Genomic DNA, 16,305 nt, shown 5'->3' with positions numbered 1-16,305 from the left:
GCCTGCCTCTGCCTCCCAAGTGCTGGGATTAAAGGCATGCGCCACCACACAGTCTTTAACTCTACGTTTTAAGAGTCAGAAGCAATATGAACAAGATTTTTAGTAGCTTTATTATCTACCATTTTAATTTCCAAGGTCTTAGCCAAGATCAACTGGAAGTATTAAATAAAAAAATACACAAAGAAACAATTTGTAAGTTAAATTGTGTGTCTTCTGAATACTGTGTTGAAATCTCATGCTACTTTACTTTGTCCTGCCTGGGAGCCAAGTCATCCCTTTGTCTAGTAGATCCCTGTTGTAAATGTTATATACACCCTAATCACACTTAGCCCAGAGGTTGTTGTGGTGCCTGTGTTCAAGTAAACTTTATCTTATTTAATAATGACTCTAAAACAAAAGTGTAGTAATGCTAATTGACAATTTGGATATGTCAAAGAGAATCTGTAAACGTGTTAAGTGTCTCTTAAGAGTAAAATATAAAGGCACAATAAGCTATTTTGAGAGACCCCACTCATATAACCTTTGTTCTACTATATCCCTTTGTTCTACTGTTTTTAACTTCTTATGGTGACTAATCGATAAACTCTATCATTGGTATATGTGACTAGGAAAAGCTAAGATTTATATAGGGCTGATTCTCTCTGTAATTTCAGGTGTCTGTTGAAGGTAGGAAGATATAAGGCTGGATGCTACCTTACCACAAAATAGTTTTGTGAATGTCATACAACTCATGCAAGAGATCCATATTTGGTTTGCTTTAAAAAGCTGTGCCTCAAAATGCTAACAGCAGAGGGTGTGGGTTTTTTTTTTTTTTTTTTTTACCTAGTTACAGGACTAAGTTTTGAGACTCCTGAAGTGTCCCTTACTGAAAAGGCAGGGGAGGAGAGCACACATTCTCAGCACTTTCTTTGAACTTGTAGTAGTCTTGGTATTACACTGTAAGACCTTGCTTACTGCTCACCAAAAGTAGGAGCAAGGGATGACTTCTGCCTTTATGTAGGTCTAAAGTTTGGGATCATTAAGTAAATGTCAGTTCCTAGGTTACCATATAGTTCCTTTTCTTTCTATGCAAGCATGCTTCATTGTAAGTTTCCTGCTCTGGGAAAATATCATAAATTCTTCTCTGCCTAGCTTAATACCATCATCAAAATCTGAAATTAGCTTTTCAATGAATCAGCATGAAGGAATAGGTTGAGAGACATGTCCACAAATATAGTTTTTATAACAAGGTCTGGGGAACAGCAGGGCCACAGGGTCATTAAAAACCCCGCAGTGTCAGAGCTTCGGTCTTTTTGATGAGTCACAGTCTGAGTAACAGGCACTGCTAAACTTGCAGTCTTGCTTTGAGATGCAGAGAAAAATCTCCTCTGTGGGAAGTGTTCAAGTAAGAGCATTTCCCATTGCCTTCAATATCCATGCCCTATGTAAGAAATTTAAAACAGGCTCAGACTCACTTATCACAGATCTATATCTTACCTGGGATCACAGAGAAATTTGGTTTTCTCTCCTTCTTCTCTCCAGATAAGCCATTCTCGAAAAGAAGGATGCACAAACATCCGAGTCATGTCTCTGCGCTTGATGAGGAACATGGAGAGGTTCTCCATCCTTTGTTGAAAGTCTTCCCATTCTAGTGTGCCTTCAATGCTCCCAGCATTGATGGCCTGGAAAATATGTTCATCAGTAAGTGGGTGGAGAGAGGCTACTGCCACATTCAGGAGAGGCATCACCCGGTCAAAGGAAGACTGAGTTGGGAACTTCATATTGCACTGGAGTAAATAAACCTCAGAGAGCGAAACAGGAACGACTTTGTAGCTAGAACTCTTTAGCACTAGGTAGCCTTTCTCTATGAGGTCAAATGTGAGTTTCAGGTATAGATAGGACCCTTGACTGAGGGTCTTGAGGTGAGAACTGAGTTTGCCAAATGTAGTATTGTCCATCTTGCCATTAAGTGAGATGTTATTCTGGATCTCTGAGCTGCTGTGAATCCGGTGCAGGATGTAAGCCTGCAGGTCCTGGTCTATGGCTTCATTCTCTTCTAGTCGATCCAAAAAAATCCTATGGAAAGGCAGCAACTTGGTAATTTCCTAAAACAGATGGAGAGAGAGATAGAGATAGACAGAAGGACCTTCAGTTTCCCCTAACTCTCTTATAACTATGGGGTTCAGAGTTCAGTCTGAATTTCTGAGTGGCTAAAGAAGAACATTAATGATATTCTTAATAATTAATAATATTAATCATGATATCTATAGACTAAAGGAAATTATGCACACAGTAAGAAGATGGCTTTTCCCAATACTGAGACTTTTTATGGGTCTTTGTAAAGAGTACGTGAGGATAAAATCAAAGAAGTTCTTCGAATTCTCTTTATTTCTGATACTCTGCCTTCACTGAAACCTTACCTATTCACTAAAAATGGCTACTGCCAAGATTGTCAATATCTTAACCTTGGCAAATCCAATAGTTAGCTTTAGTTTCCATCTTCTCAGAATCTCAGCAGTGTTTGACTGTTGACAGCATCTTTCCACAGCTTTCTGGGGGAATCATTTTCAGCAGCCTGCTCTTAAGACACATCCTCATTTTCTTATCACACTGACTAGTTTTACCAAGCCTCTTCTACTAGCTCCTTTCATTTCCTAGCCCACTTCAGGCTCTGGTCTCTATTAATTTTCCTTCTTCCTCATTTCCACTCTCTAAAAACAGTTCTAAATATCTATTTTGCCAGATTACTTAATTCCTCTGAGTTCTCACCTTGTATCTTAGTTTACTAAGCAATTTATACTTTGTTGTTTCATAGATAAACTTAATGTGACTAAATAAGAATTATCACATTTTATACTCCATCACAAGACATTTCCTCTGTTAACAAATTAACTGTATTGCCATCGACCCTGACATTAAATCCTTGAAGGCATCTGGGAGATCTTTGTTTCTGAAGATGGCATCTGTTCACATACTCACTAAACCCCAGGATTCATTCTTGATATCTTGCTTACACTCACATTCAGTCTGTCATCAAGTCTTTTTTCTTTTTGAATTTTCTATGTAGCTTAGAAGGTCTAGAACTCTTAACTCTCTTGCCTCAGCCTTCAAAAATGATGATATCACAGGTATGAACCATCACACCTGGCCAATCAACTGCTTTTTATTCTCCTTCAAGATATTTTCCAATGGCTAGTTTAAGATACCATCAACTTCCACCCCTTTCTGCTTATCGCCTCCATCCTCTGTATTCTATGATGTACAGAAGCAGAAGGTAGGTGTTTAAAAATGGTAGATCAGATTCATCCCTTTCAAATGCTCCCTAGAGGGGCTTCTCCTACCTACTCAAAACTACCATTTCTATCTCTTTATACTATTTTATTTTTCTTCAAAGTAATTGACATGATATCACCCCTAATATTACAATATGCTTAATTATATTTTTTGTGTTTATGTTCCTTACTAAAAAAGTGTTACAAAAGTAGAGACATTGAATGTTTTATTTACTACTGAATCCTCAAGTATTAGGACATTACTGGACATACTCTAAAAATCCATGAAATGTCTATAGAAGTAATGGAAAATTACATATGATTTTGTGAGGAAAATAATTCTTAGAAACTCTTCATTAAAGAAAGTGCAGTATCTAGGAAGTTACTACAGGTTTTACACATGAAGTCACTGAAATTTGGACTTATAAAATCTGGAATATGCATAGTACTCTGTCTATTCTTTAGCACAGTTGAAAAATGAAGGTTTTTCTGCTCTACCTTCCTAGACATTTAAAACTTCTTCTTCAATTATACATGTCATCATGTTAGAACAGATATTACATTAATACTGCTTATGCATAAATATTAAAATTAGAGATCATAGCTAGGTATGGTGGCACACATCTGTACATTCAATACTCTGGAGGTTGAGACAGGAAGATCATGAGTTTGAGGTCAGCCTAGGAGTTAGCCAGTGAAATTTATTTTTCTTTTTTCTTAAAAAAATGAAAATAAAAACAAAACAAGAAACAAAACTAAACACAAGATTTTGTTCCTGTAGATCTTTCCTATTAATATTTTAACAACCAAGCTACTACCAACTAATTAGGTTATATGTAATTTAGCTGTGAAGATCACTATGTGGATCTAGACTGTGACCCAAATAACCTGCAGAATGATAGTAAACATCTGTAAGGTTATGGAATTAGAGATACTGCTTCTTGACAAGAGGGCAGTAGATATAATTTGCCAATATATAATAATAATAATAAAAGCTGAAAGGAGGGGGAAAGGGGAGACTTAATCTGACTCATCTATGTATTAGTTATTACAAGTGGGCTTTATCAAAATAGTGGAATGACTATATATTCTATGTGATCTTAATCAAGAAGAGATTTTTTTTTTAAAGATGAGAAACACTGTTCCAAACCAGAGTGGGAACTACAACCCTAACTCCTTAGCCCAGTACTATTTACAGACTCAATCACACATTCCTGGTTCTTTCAGGCCATTAAATTATTAATAATGAGTAGGAAAGATAATCTACAGGAAGCAAAACCTTATCTCTTAGTTGTAAAAATATAACCCAAAGTCCTAATATTGCCAGGACTTGCTAGAGGAAGGCATATACAGAGACTACATCCACACTACCAAAAAATGAACTTAAAGTAAGGGAAGAAGTGGAAAGTCTGAGCCTCTATGGCAGGCTGAAAGCGTGAAGTGGAATTCAAAGTGTGAGGCATTTCCCCCTTTGCACTAGTACATCAAGACAAAGTCTAAAGGATAGGCCTTTCTTTTTTTTCCTCCTCCTCCTCCTTCTCCCCCCCCTCTCCCTCTCTCCTCCTTTTAGCCTGATCTTGAACTCATGACTCTCTTCTGCTTCAGGTGTTCATGGATACCTAGCCTTGTAATGATATTTTGAGGAACATTTTATTAAGCCTTACCCAGAGCAATGGGAATAGGAACTTGTCATACAGAGAGAATGTTTTTTCTAGATCATGTCTCTTAGGTTTAAGAAGAGCTAAGAGAACTAGGATTCAGAACTTTTTCAGCTTAAGCTCTTCGCAAGAGAGGTAATCTATGGTTCAGAAGCAAACAAACACATACCTGTAAACTGGTCCTAACTGTTACAATTAGTTTGAGCCAAGAAGGAAAATTTCCAATCATTTTACTTAGAAATGATACAATTGTATCCCCATAATCCGGTTTGTGAAATTCTGCTTCATTTAATCCATCAATTAAAATGATGAAATCTTCATCTGGGATTTTTCTCTCTGAGATAGAAAGAAACAAATTACTTCACAATTACCAAGTGGATAGGTGAGTTCTCATTGGGTTTTTGACCACAGATCAGTCCGGGAAAAATGTATTACAATGCTCAGTGTGTATAACTTATTATAAAGACATGTACTCATTCATTTGCTGAATCACTTGGTTTTTCATCAGGTCACAGGTATATGAGCATGTGTACTAAAGGTTCAAGAATACCATATTTTCATTGTAAGAGTCTGACAGCTGGAGTTATGAGCTCTTGAATGTGGAACTTCACTATTCTCCCACACACGTAAAAGCTAAACAGACTGTTTCTATCATAGCATAAAGAAAATAACATCACATATTCTTTTGTAAATTCCTAAAGACTGAGGTAGTATAGTTCTGGAAAGAGAGGATGGAACATGGATGAACCTGGCAGGTGAGATCTCAAGATCCTAGATGATGAGACAGTCCCATCACTGGTCTCCCAGGGGGAGTCCTGTCAGAGAACCGTTGGCATTTAGTTCCCTTCTAAACTAACGGAATTAACTTATCTTTAGGTTCAGGCCAAGGGTGCTTAGTGAGATTTCAGGCCTATATTCTCTCATTAAGTGTGTATCAATTCTTAACTAATATTGAATACTTCTGGTTATCTAATGAAGAAACAGGTTTAATTTAAAGGAAAAATGAAATTAGGTTCAAAATAAAAGGTTCAGACTACTGTAAAACATTGGTTCTTTTAATTTTTAAAAGTAAAAAACAAACTATTCTATTTTGTTCTACACATGAGCTCAGTTTTTTCAAGTTTTACACTAAGAACTTAATTTCACTTTACCAATATTATAATGTCAACTCTCAAATTATGAAGAGGTGTTTGTGTATCTTTTGTCAATACTTGGGATTGTAACCAGGGCCTTTTGCATGATGGGTAAACACTCCACACTGAGCTATATCCACAGGCCAGATCTTTTTTTTTTGTATTTTGCTAAAGTTTAATCACTTTTTTTTCCAAAATTTTTATTAGGTATTTTCTTCATTTACATTTCAAATGCTATCCCAAAAGTTCCCTATACCCTCCCCCCATCCTGCTCCCCTACCCACTCACTCCCACGTCTTGGCCCTGGTGTTCCCCTGTATTGGGGCATATAAAGTTTGCAAGACCAAGGGGCCTCTCTTCCCAATGATGCAGGCCAGATAATTTTAACTTGTTACTTTCAGGTTTTTTTTTTTTTAAATAAAATGTTAGTATTAATGACTTGGTACCAAGGAAACAAAAATAGTCTTTTAGAGACTCCAAAAATTAAGGAAAATTTCAAGTTAAAAAATGAAGTAATAGAGGACTAACTTGGAATGAGGAATGGAATTATTACAGGCTTGATTTTGAGAACTCTGGCTCCCTGAAACTGAACTGTATCTTAATTTCCACAGAGAAAATAGATGTATCTGGTTGACTGCACAGCTCCTAGCTTGCTGGACGAGTTGTATGTTGCTTCAGGAGCGCTCACTAGTTTCAAAAGCACTTGTTCAGCAGGTGGTGGCCTGAGAACATTTTCACAGTGGAAACAGCCAAGTGGTAAAGTGGTTCTTCCTTCCCCAGGTGACTGCTGGAAGCGTGGCACTCTCCCTTCACACTTGACCTGGCTGATTCCTAAGCCAAGATCCTCACAGGGTCAAAAGGCTGATGACAATGCCCCTGTAGAAAAGTTTTTTGTTTTTGTTTTGTTTTTGAGAAACATTTCAAACACTTCTTAAAAATTACATTTGTGATGTTGTGTGTGTGTGTAGTCAGTTTTCTTCTACCATGTGGGTCCCCAGTGATTGAACTAAGGTTGGCAGGCTCGGAGGAAAGTGCTTTTGCCCACCGAGGAGCCATATCATTGGCCCTGGATATTGTACTGAATTAAACAATTAATTTGCTAATAAAGCTAAATTTTATTTACAGAAATTTTCAATAGAGTACATTATTTATTCCATGAATAAAACATAAATAGTTCTTCTCTCTAAAGTGGGGACTAATGTGGGCTGGGTGGTAGATTTGTCTACCATACAGAAGGTCCTGTATTTGATCTCTAGCCCTGTAAGAAAGAAAACATTTGTCCCTGTATCAGGATAATGACAGTCTTTTAAATTCCTGTGAAGTTTTCTTGCTTGAGACTTTCCTTCCATTCTTGGGAGGCGTTACCTAGGGATGCAGGCTTATAAGATGTCAACAGATAAGTTTATTAAAGACATCATTATATATTATTTTTTAAAAATAATTTAAAACAAAAATACAAAATTTCTAACGTTATAGACATTGTAAAAAATGAAAGACACTGCTAAATAATTTCTTTTTTTTTTGTCTAATGAGGTTCTCGAGTTATATACTTAAGAGAAGAGACTTTAATGCCTTCAAACTGCATTTTCAAGCTTTTACAGAATATTAAAAGAATTTTAAAAATTAAAATAGCCGGGCAGTGGTGACGCATGCCTTTAATCCCAGCACTTGGGAGGCAGAGCCAGGCAGATTTCTGAGTTCGAGGCCAGCCTGGTCTACAGAGTGAGTTCCAGGACAGCCAGGGCTACACAGAGAAACCCTGTCTTGAAAAACAAAAACACAAACAAACAAACAAACCAACCAAAAAATTTAAAATAAAGGACAAACAAAATATTGATATTTCATATTCTGCCATTTAAATGTATGAACATTTAAAATGCAGATACTATTTATTTTTTGATCGTGAGTTTAGTCTTTAATGGCTGAGCCATTTCTCTAGTCTGCAAGTACTATTTATTATCAGAGTTATTTCATAGACAAATGTTAGCTCTTTCTGGCCTCCTTTTCCTCTTTTCCTTCCCTTTCTTTCTCTGTCCTTTTCTGTCCCCTCTTTCTCTGCCTCTACTCTCTCCTCAACGTCCCCTTCTCATGCTCCAAATAAACTTCATTTTACATCAGAAAAAAATTTTAATTAAAAAATAAATATATTAACTTCTATATACTTTAAAAATCTGTATCTATGACCACTCAAATTCTAGATAGTTTCATTTTCTTATTTTGTCATGGACTAACTGAAGACTTTTAAATTATGAGTCACTGCTCTAGCTAAGATGTCACTGGAAAGTTTCCCAGGCTTTTAATCTTGCTTTAACCCCTGTAAATAACATCCCCTGGTGTTCCTCATTGCCTTTGCTTACATATACCCTTAGTAAATCTTTGGAGTCTTCCCTAGTAGTCCCTTCTAAGACTGTACATAGGTGCTGGGGATAAGTAATGATTACAGACACTGAATGAGAAGAGGAAACAGTGAGAGCTGAAATCCCAACGGCATCTTAGTGTGCTTCTGAGTACAGCACACAGGAGTCGCTAACAGACCCACAGCCACTGTCTGTCTGTCCCTCAGAATCACCTCCCTTCTGCTGTGATGCTCCTGTTCTCTCACTTCATATTGGTGGCTGAAGCAAATGCCCACTGGGAAGCTTTTGGAATCTTTAAAAATTTTGGAAAATACTGTCTATATTTTTTTAAAGGAGAAGTGCGTTATTAACAATCTAATTCCTGACTACGAATTGAAAGGTATTTTCTGTAAAACTCCCCTGGGAGGAAAACTCTAGCTACCTGAGGATATGTATATATGATTTTAAAAAAAGGCTATTTCAACTATATACTCTGATAAGTTTTGGTAAATATATATAATCATGCAACTAAAAACCTGATCAAATTGAAAAACATTTCTGTCATTCAAGAAAATTCCCTTAGGTATCCTTCCTGTCAGTGCTCAAAGGGCAGCCAGCCAGTGTTTAAATTCCATCACCACAGCCTACATGTATTTGTTTCTTTTTATTACTAAGAAGAATTCCATTGAACAAGTTTACAATCCGTTTATTCATTACATTGATGGACATCTGGGTTTATGTACTTATTAGGATAATTATATGGACGAGCCTTTGTTAACATGATAAATTATATAGATTAACTTCCAAATGTTAAGCTAACACTGTAATCCTGACCAAGTAGAAACTAACTTCGTTATTAGCTTTTTTCTTCTTCAACGATTTTGTTATGATAGCCATGAGGAATAATGGTGTATAATCTACTTTTTTTAAAATTTTTTATTAGGTATTTATTTCATTTACATTTCCAATGCTATCCCAAAAGTCCCCCACCTGCTCCCCCACCCACTCCCCCACCCACCCACTCTTACTTCGTGGCCCTGGCATTCCCCTGTACTGAGGCATATAAAGTTTGCACGACCAATGGGCCTCTCTTTCCACTGATGGCCGACTAGGCCATCTTCTGATACATATGCAGCTAGAGACACGAGTTTTTAGTTTTTAAAAGATCCATATGTTTGACATTTTGATGTCCATCAGTGTTATGCTTGCCTGACAAAATAAATCATGAAATGTCCTTTTCTGTTTTTTTTAACATATGTTAAGCAATATGTATGTTTTAAGAATAACCTGTCTACTTTAGTCAGTTTGTTAAATTTAATTGTGATAAAGTCGTTTATAATGGTTTGTTTTTAAAAATATTTTTATGAACTGTAGTACCAGCTCTTGATTTATGATGCTGTTAATTCATGTTTTTCTCCCATATTTTTTGAACAGTCTTGCTGAGGCTTGATTATCCAATTTCACATCAACTTTCTACTTCAATCATTTCTGTTTGAAGATCACTTCCTTATCTATACTAATTAAGTTTATTTTCCTAGTTTAAGAAAGAAACTCACACAAGTTATTTTATATTATTCATTTTGACATACTAAACATTCTTTGTATGACCTGCTCTTTGACCTATAGGTTATTTAGAAGAGGCTCACCTATACATATTTAAGTATTGTTAGTGACTTCTGTTGTAAGTCCACTGTTTTGGGCAACACTGCTGCAGTATTTACCTTCTCGGGGTGCATGCCCACGGTGTGCAGTGGACGACTCAGCATTGTGCTCTGGGTGCTGTGGCTTTTTTTTTTTCTTTTTGAGAGACAATGCTCTCTTACTGGTCAGGATACTGTCTAGTGAGCCCTGGTGACTTACCTGTTTCCTTCTCCCAAACAGTGGGATTACAAGTGTGTGCCTTTATTTCTATTTTGTTTTTATAAAGGCACCGAGTATCAAACTTGGGTCCTTGCACATTACAGACTAAGATAGCTCCCTAGACTGATTTTTAACTTTGATTTTTGTTGTTTTAGAGGCAGGACCTCACTATGTACACTTGTCTTGAACTCACAGTCTTCTCACCTCAGCATCCTAATTGCCGGGAGTTTTGGCATGCACTACCATTCTCAGATAACTTTTAGAAAATTTTGAGACTTGTTCTATAGCTCAGAATATAGTTTATGTTTTCTTAAAGAAAAAATATATATTTTGTATTTATTAAGTAATGTTCTATAAGTATCAGCCAGAGCAAGTTGGTTGATAACATCATTCAAATCTGTATCTGTAATGTTTTCCTCTACTTGTTTCAATAGTTACTGAGAAGCATTTAAATACCTGTCTCTAACTGGGTTTTGCTTATTAATCTCTTTGATCATATTTTGATTCATGATTCTGAATCCCTGATTCTAGGTACATAATTTGGATTACTTTATCTCCTGATGAACTGGCTTTCATGTCTACTAATTGCCCTTACTAATATTGCTTGTTTAAAAGTCTATTCTGCCATTAACAAACTACTCTAGATTTCTTATGGTTTATATTTTACCCACTATTTAATTCTCTATTCTTTCATTTTCAGTTGTGTGATATCTGAGTAACTCTTTGAAGACAGCAGCATATGGATCAGATTTCGTTCTTTATTCAGTCTGACAGTTTCTGCATTTTGATTTTCTTACTCCATTTATATTTTACAACTAACTCCTTAATATGATTTTAATCTTTTCTATTATTTTCTTTTTTATCTTTTGGGTTGATTAAACAATTTTTAAAACAGATTTATTTATTTACTTATTATATATAAGTACACTGCAGCTGTCTTCAGACACACCAGAAGAGGGCATTAGATCCCATTCCAGATGGTTGTGAGCCACCATGTGGTTGCTGGGATTTGAACTCAGGACCTCTGGAAGAGCAATCAGTGCCCTTAACCACCGAGCCATCTCTCCAGCGCCCTGATTAAACAATTTTTAACGATTGTAAATTGTTTTTCCATCTGGTGCTTATAGCTTTAAGAGTGAGTAGAAACCTCCAGAACATAATTAAACAACTGAACTTACTCAGAGTTTGTTAATAGGGATATCTACAGGGATAGAGAAATGAATAGATCTATCTTACAGTAAAATGAGCTATTATGGTTGAGAATTTGGTACAGACTCAGCAAGCATCTGTATATTCCCTTTGAATACCTACAGGGCACAGCTCTTTGTATCACTGCCCTTTTAAAATACCCATGCATCATGGGGCTGTGGCGCACTCCTTTAATCTAGCACTAGGGCGCCAGAGGCAGGTGGATCTCTGTGAGTCTGAGACCAGCCTGGTCTACATTGTGAGCTCTAGGACAGCCAGAGCTACATAGAGAGATCCTGTCTCAAAAAAACCAAACCAAACCAAACACATCCATAAGAGCAGTTTTCCCTTTTATGCCTCTATTCAAAATGTATTTCCTGAAATAGCTATCATGTTCAAGGTCAAAAGGTAAGTATGAATGAGAAAAGATGAACACAAGTTTTGAAATTTAATTGTACACAATTTGGCCAAAGAGAAACAGCTAATAACTTGAGCAAAAACAACTACTACTTGTACAGCACAAATTTATCTGGCATACTGTAAGTGCTCATTAAATGTTCACATTAAATTTTAAGATTATATATATATATATATATGTTATATATATATGCACACTAATATGTTGAGAAGCATAACTGAGATACTTATCTTTATTACTCTGTTTGGCTTCCAGTGCTGACAAAAACATTTTTACAAGTGGAGACAGACAGGTATGGTGGTTTAGTGGGTAAAGGGACCAGCTTCCACACCTGATGACCCACACAGTAGGGCGACAGAACTGATTCTCACAAGCTATCTTTTGGTCACCACATATAAGCTGTGGTATGAGTGCTCCCACACAAAATAAATAAGCAAAATGTAACAACAATAACAACAACAACAACAACAGCAGCAGCAGCAGCAGCAGCATAGAGGAGGGTGAAGAGACGGCTCAGTGGGTAAGAGTGCTATGCAAAAGCTGGACTCCCAAGCACACATGTAAAAAGCTGAGTATGGCAGCACATGCCAGAAACCCCAGTGCTGGGGGTGGGAGGAGAGACTGGAAGATTCAGGAGCTCAATGGTCAGTCAGTGAGAGACCCTGCGTTAAGACAATTAATGAAGAGAGCTACAGAGGAAGCCACCAGCCTCTTCCTCTGGCCTCTCTACATGTGGATGTGTACATTCACATATAGCTGTATCATGGATGCAATGCTCCACACCAACCTGCCTCCTCACACTAAAAGTAAAAAATTTAAAAGGTGAAAAAATGTGGAGAGAGGATTAAGGAGATGACTGTGCTTAGGCTTCAGTGAATACCAGGGCTGGAAAGAAAAAGGTAAGGCATGAGCACAAGAGGGAGACAGAGCCCACTGATTCCATGTTCACTAAAAACCACTAGCTTTCCTGATACAATTTATGTACCACACAATGTCCATGTGCCTTTTTACATACCTTCCAAGTGAACAGTACACTGAGTGAGGTATGCAGCCATGAGTGGCATAATAAACGTACTGCAGATATTTTTTAACTATAGAGTTTCTAGCTCTAGAAACTCTGAAACAGTGAGACGGAGTAGCAACTTTATTGATTAATTCTATTTCCACAGAAAGGGTTAGAAGCTCTACTACCTTTATTATAAGAAAACTAAAATCATCTGGAAATCAAAATAAGAACCTTTGCAAAGGAAGGATCAGTTTCTACAGGGATTTGTTATTTTGAAATAGGGTCCTGTTACATTGCCTAGGTTTGTTTTTACTTCCTGGATTCAAGCAGTCCACCTACCCTAGCCTCTTCCAAATGCTGGGACTACATATGTGCATTATCACACTCTACCCAAGAAAAGTCTTCTGTATGCTGTACTCTGTAGACATCAGCTATAGAACATTTAGTTCTGACAATGTAATAAACAATCATTTCTATATCACAACCCAAGTGACCACGGTTCCTTTCAACCTTATTTATACCTTTGTGGAGGTTCTCCAAGGGCTCTAGGACTCCTCTCCGGAAGGAGGCCATGGGGTCTTGAACACAGGACCGGAGGCTTAGCATGCTCTGCAGGTGAGGCTCCCGAAGAAGCTGTTCCCGGTAAGCTGTCAGCTGAGGTGAGCGGCAGAGCAGGGCAGCAACATTGTGGACGAATTCTGGTACCAGGCAGGTGTAGGCATTATCTGCCTGGCAATAGTGATAGGCAACCACCTATGTAAAGATGAGATTGCAAACAGGCTTATTAGCAGCTATGGTTACATATGACCATACCCTAACACTGTCTTTGGTTTCTCCATTTTCTCAAATAAAAATAAAAGCCACTAATGCAACTGCATAATTTATGCACAGTCAAAAATTAGACATAATATATGCATATATTCTAACAACCTAAAATTAAAGTTTATAAATAAAATGGGCTACGCCTTCTGAATCGTATGAGATAAGAAGCGAGACTGAGAAGGAAGAGGTACATTAATATTGCTAACATTTATTCCACACAGTAGTATAGAAAGGTATACTCTTGTAACAAAGCATTAGAAATAAAACAGTGAGGAAAAACATGGTAGTCTCAAGAGATACACATGCTCACATCACTTTATGGTACAGTCCTGTTCTTTAAAAGATGAGCCTATAAAATAAAATAACTTAGATCTAAAAATTATCAGTGAATAGTTTCTGAAAATTCAAACAAAGGAAAAGTACCAAAATTAGAAAAAAGAAAGAAGGAAAAAGGTGAGATTTTTGCTAAATGTGGGTCTTAAATTCTAAGAGTTTAAGAGTATTAATAACATTCAGGTTCTGGGCTGTCTATCTGTCTGTCTGTTTTAAGCTGTCTGTTAGAGTTGCACAGAATTTACTCCATATCTTCTGTTATGGTTGTTCTTTTTGCCTCAAGTGCAAGTGCAAAAAAGAGCCTCCTTCCTTTTGATAGGGTTGCACTAATGTAGCCGAGGCTGGCCTGGAACTCCTGATCTTCCTGCCTCCACCTCCACCTCTACCTCCTCACCCTTAGCACAGAGAGTGACTTTAATATAGATCACTCTTCTGGCTCATTACTGCCAAGAAAAGAGATGGCATACAGTAGAAAACATGGCATCAATAGGAGAGATTCAAGCTTGATTTATGGAAAGAGTCTGACAAGGCGCTTAGCACACAGTAAGAGGGTAATGGCATTAGCTGATTTTGCCCCCTTCATCATGGCCACCACCATGACCACACTCATCTTCAGAAGTACCACCATCACTGTGCTGTATGCTCATTTAGCAACTAACTTTGTGCCTATAGGTAGCTCAGACATCCCAATAGCACTCATGCACGTACTGGGAATGCTGTTCTTTAGTTCCCTCTTGGACAAGTTTACAACAGAGGTGTTCTATTCTGAAAAAACAAAAAACAAACCTCCTAATCTGTAGGTGTGGTAGTCTCTTTAATACATCCTGTAAATGTCAACTCTTTTAAACAGTTAAAAATCTTTCTCATTAAACATAAAGGAAATCAAATAATATCGGATGTTATTGTATATTTAAAGCTAACTACAGGAATTGCTTATGAGTGAAACAAAGAAGTCTGAACTCCAGAGGAGGACTAGAAACCAGAGGTTGCGTTTGGAGCTCCATCCTTTTCTTTAGGTGATTAGTCCCTGCTTTATTATCTATGTTAAAGACAGTGTTCCCTAGGGGGAAACCTCGTCCTCTCAGCCAACTGTGCAGCCAGTGGTTATTGTCTTCACAGACACAGATCTTTGAATCAACATGTAGGCTCACCATACTTTGCTTCAATTGGTTCCAGATGTGGAGGCAATGTACAGCTCACCGAGCCTTGTATAACTTGCTTTTTATGTAATGTAGTGAGGTATTATTTTACAGATAAAGATTATAAAACTTACAAGAAGGGTTCTTTTACTGATTTTGTTAAAAATCATTATGTGTACTTGGAGATGTTTCCAGTACTGGGAATGGAGCCCAGGCACTTACATTTACTGCCAAGCACTCTGTCACTGAACTACACTGAAGCCTTCAGATGTGGACTTGGATTAATGAGGTTTCATTTAACAAAATACAGTGTACAGTTATATATTCTAAAGCTGCTCCTCTTTTAATTTTAGTATTTGGCATTCCAAATATAAAGTCTTGATTTCTTTGAAGAATTCAGGTAGAAAACCCACTCAATATCTTCAGATTTGCAAGATGATTCAAAATAGGTTATTAACTGCACATTTCAAAGTAGATACGTGGTATGTATAAGTAAATAAATTCCATGAAAACTATGTTAGGCACTGAGCTATCTTAGTCAGATAAAATGACAGCACCCATGTCTAAAAGGCTGTGTGTCAGTAAAATCAGTGCTGGGAAGGTGTAGACAGACAGACCTCTGCCAGCTAGCATAGTTTTCATGAGCTACAGTTTCAGTGAGACCCTGTATCAAAATGCCTGATGCTTGTGGGGGCCAGAAGAAGGCAGCAGATCACCTGGAACTGGAGTTACAGACACTTGTTAACTGCAATATGGGTGCTAGGAATTGAACCTAGGTCCTTTGAAAAAACAGCAAGTGCTCTTAAGCACTGAGTCATCTCTCCAGCCTCCTAAATTGTCTTTTGATACTACCTAAATATTTCCTATCTATAAAAACAGGGAGCAAGCCTAAATGTATGTACCTTTCCTGAGTCTCTCATGTCACTGGGAAAAAGGTACATTTATACAGCACTTTACAGCTTTGAGGAAGTTGTTATACTCATTATAGTTATAGCTCAGAAATGGCTCAGAATCCGTCTACCTTAATAAACCAACAGGCACAACCCTTTCCATGCATGGACTCTTTTGTCTCAAGATCTCTTGTCTTAATCTCATTTTTAGCTCTCTCTTTCTCTCTTTCTTTCTCTCTTTCTCTCTTTCTTTCTCTCTTTCTCTCTTTCT

The 16,305-nt window shown here is 37.2% G+C and overlaps 1 protein-coding gene across 7 annotated transcripts in view; it reads right to left on the bottom strand.

Annotated features, from left to right (window-relative positions):
• Tanc2 (tetratricopeptide repeat, ankyrin repeat and coiled-coil containing 2) overlaps positions 1–16,305 on the bottom strand; it is a 316,075-nt gene that overhangs the window by 61,865 nt on the left and 237,905 nt on the right. For all 7 annotated transcript variants that reach the window (XM_029484218.1, XM_029484219.1, XM_029484220.1 and 4 more), the window contains 3 exons: positions 13,372–13,603; positions 5,079–5,245; positions 1,477–2,084 (listed from right to left, as the gene is read on the bottom strand). In XM_029484218.1, coding sequence (XP_029340078.1) covers positions 1,477–2,084; positions 5,079–5,245; positions 13,372–13,603 — 1,007 coding nt within the window. The remainder of the gene's footprint in view (positions 1–1,476; positions 2,085–5,078; positions 5,246–13,371; positions 13,604–16,305) is intronic.

Source organism: Mus caroli, chromosome 11 (assembly GCF_900094665.2).
Source record: "Mus caroli chromosome 11, CAROLI_EIJ_v1.1, whole genome shotgun sequence".
Lineage (NCBI taxonomy): Eukaryota > Metazoa > Chordata > Mammalia > Rodentia > Muridae > Mus > Mus caroli.
Note: the sequence above shows the minus strand (reverse complement) of the source record. Positions and strands in the feature narration are given on the sequence as shown.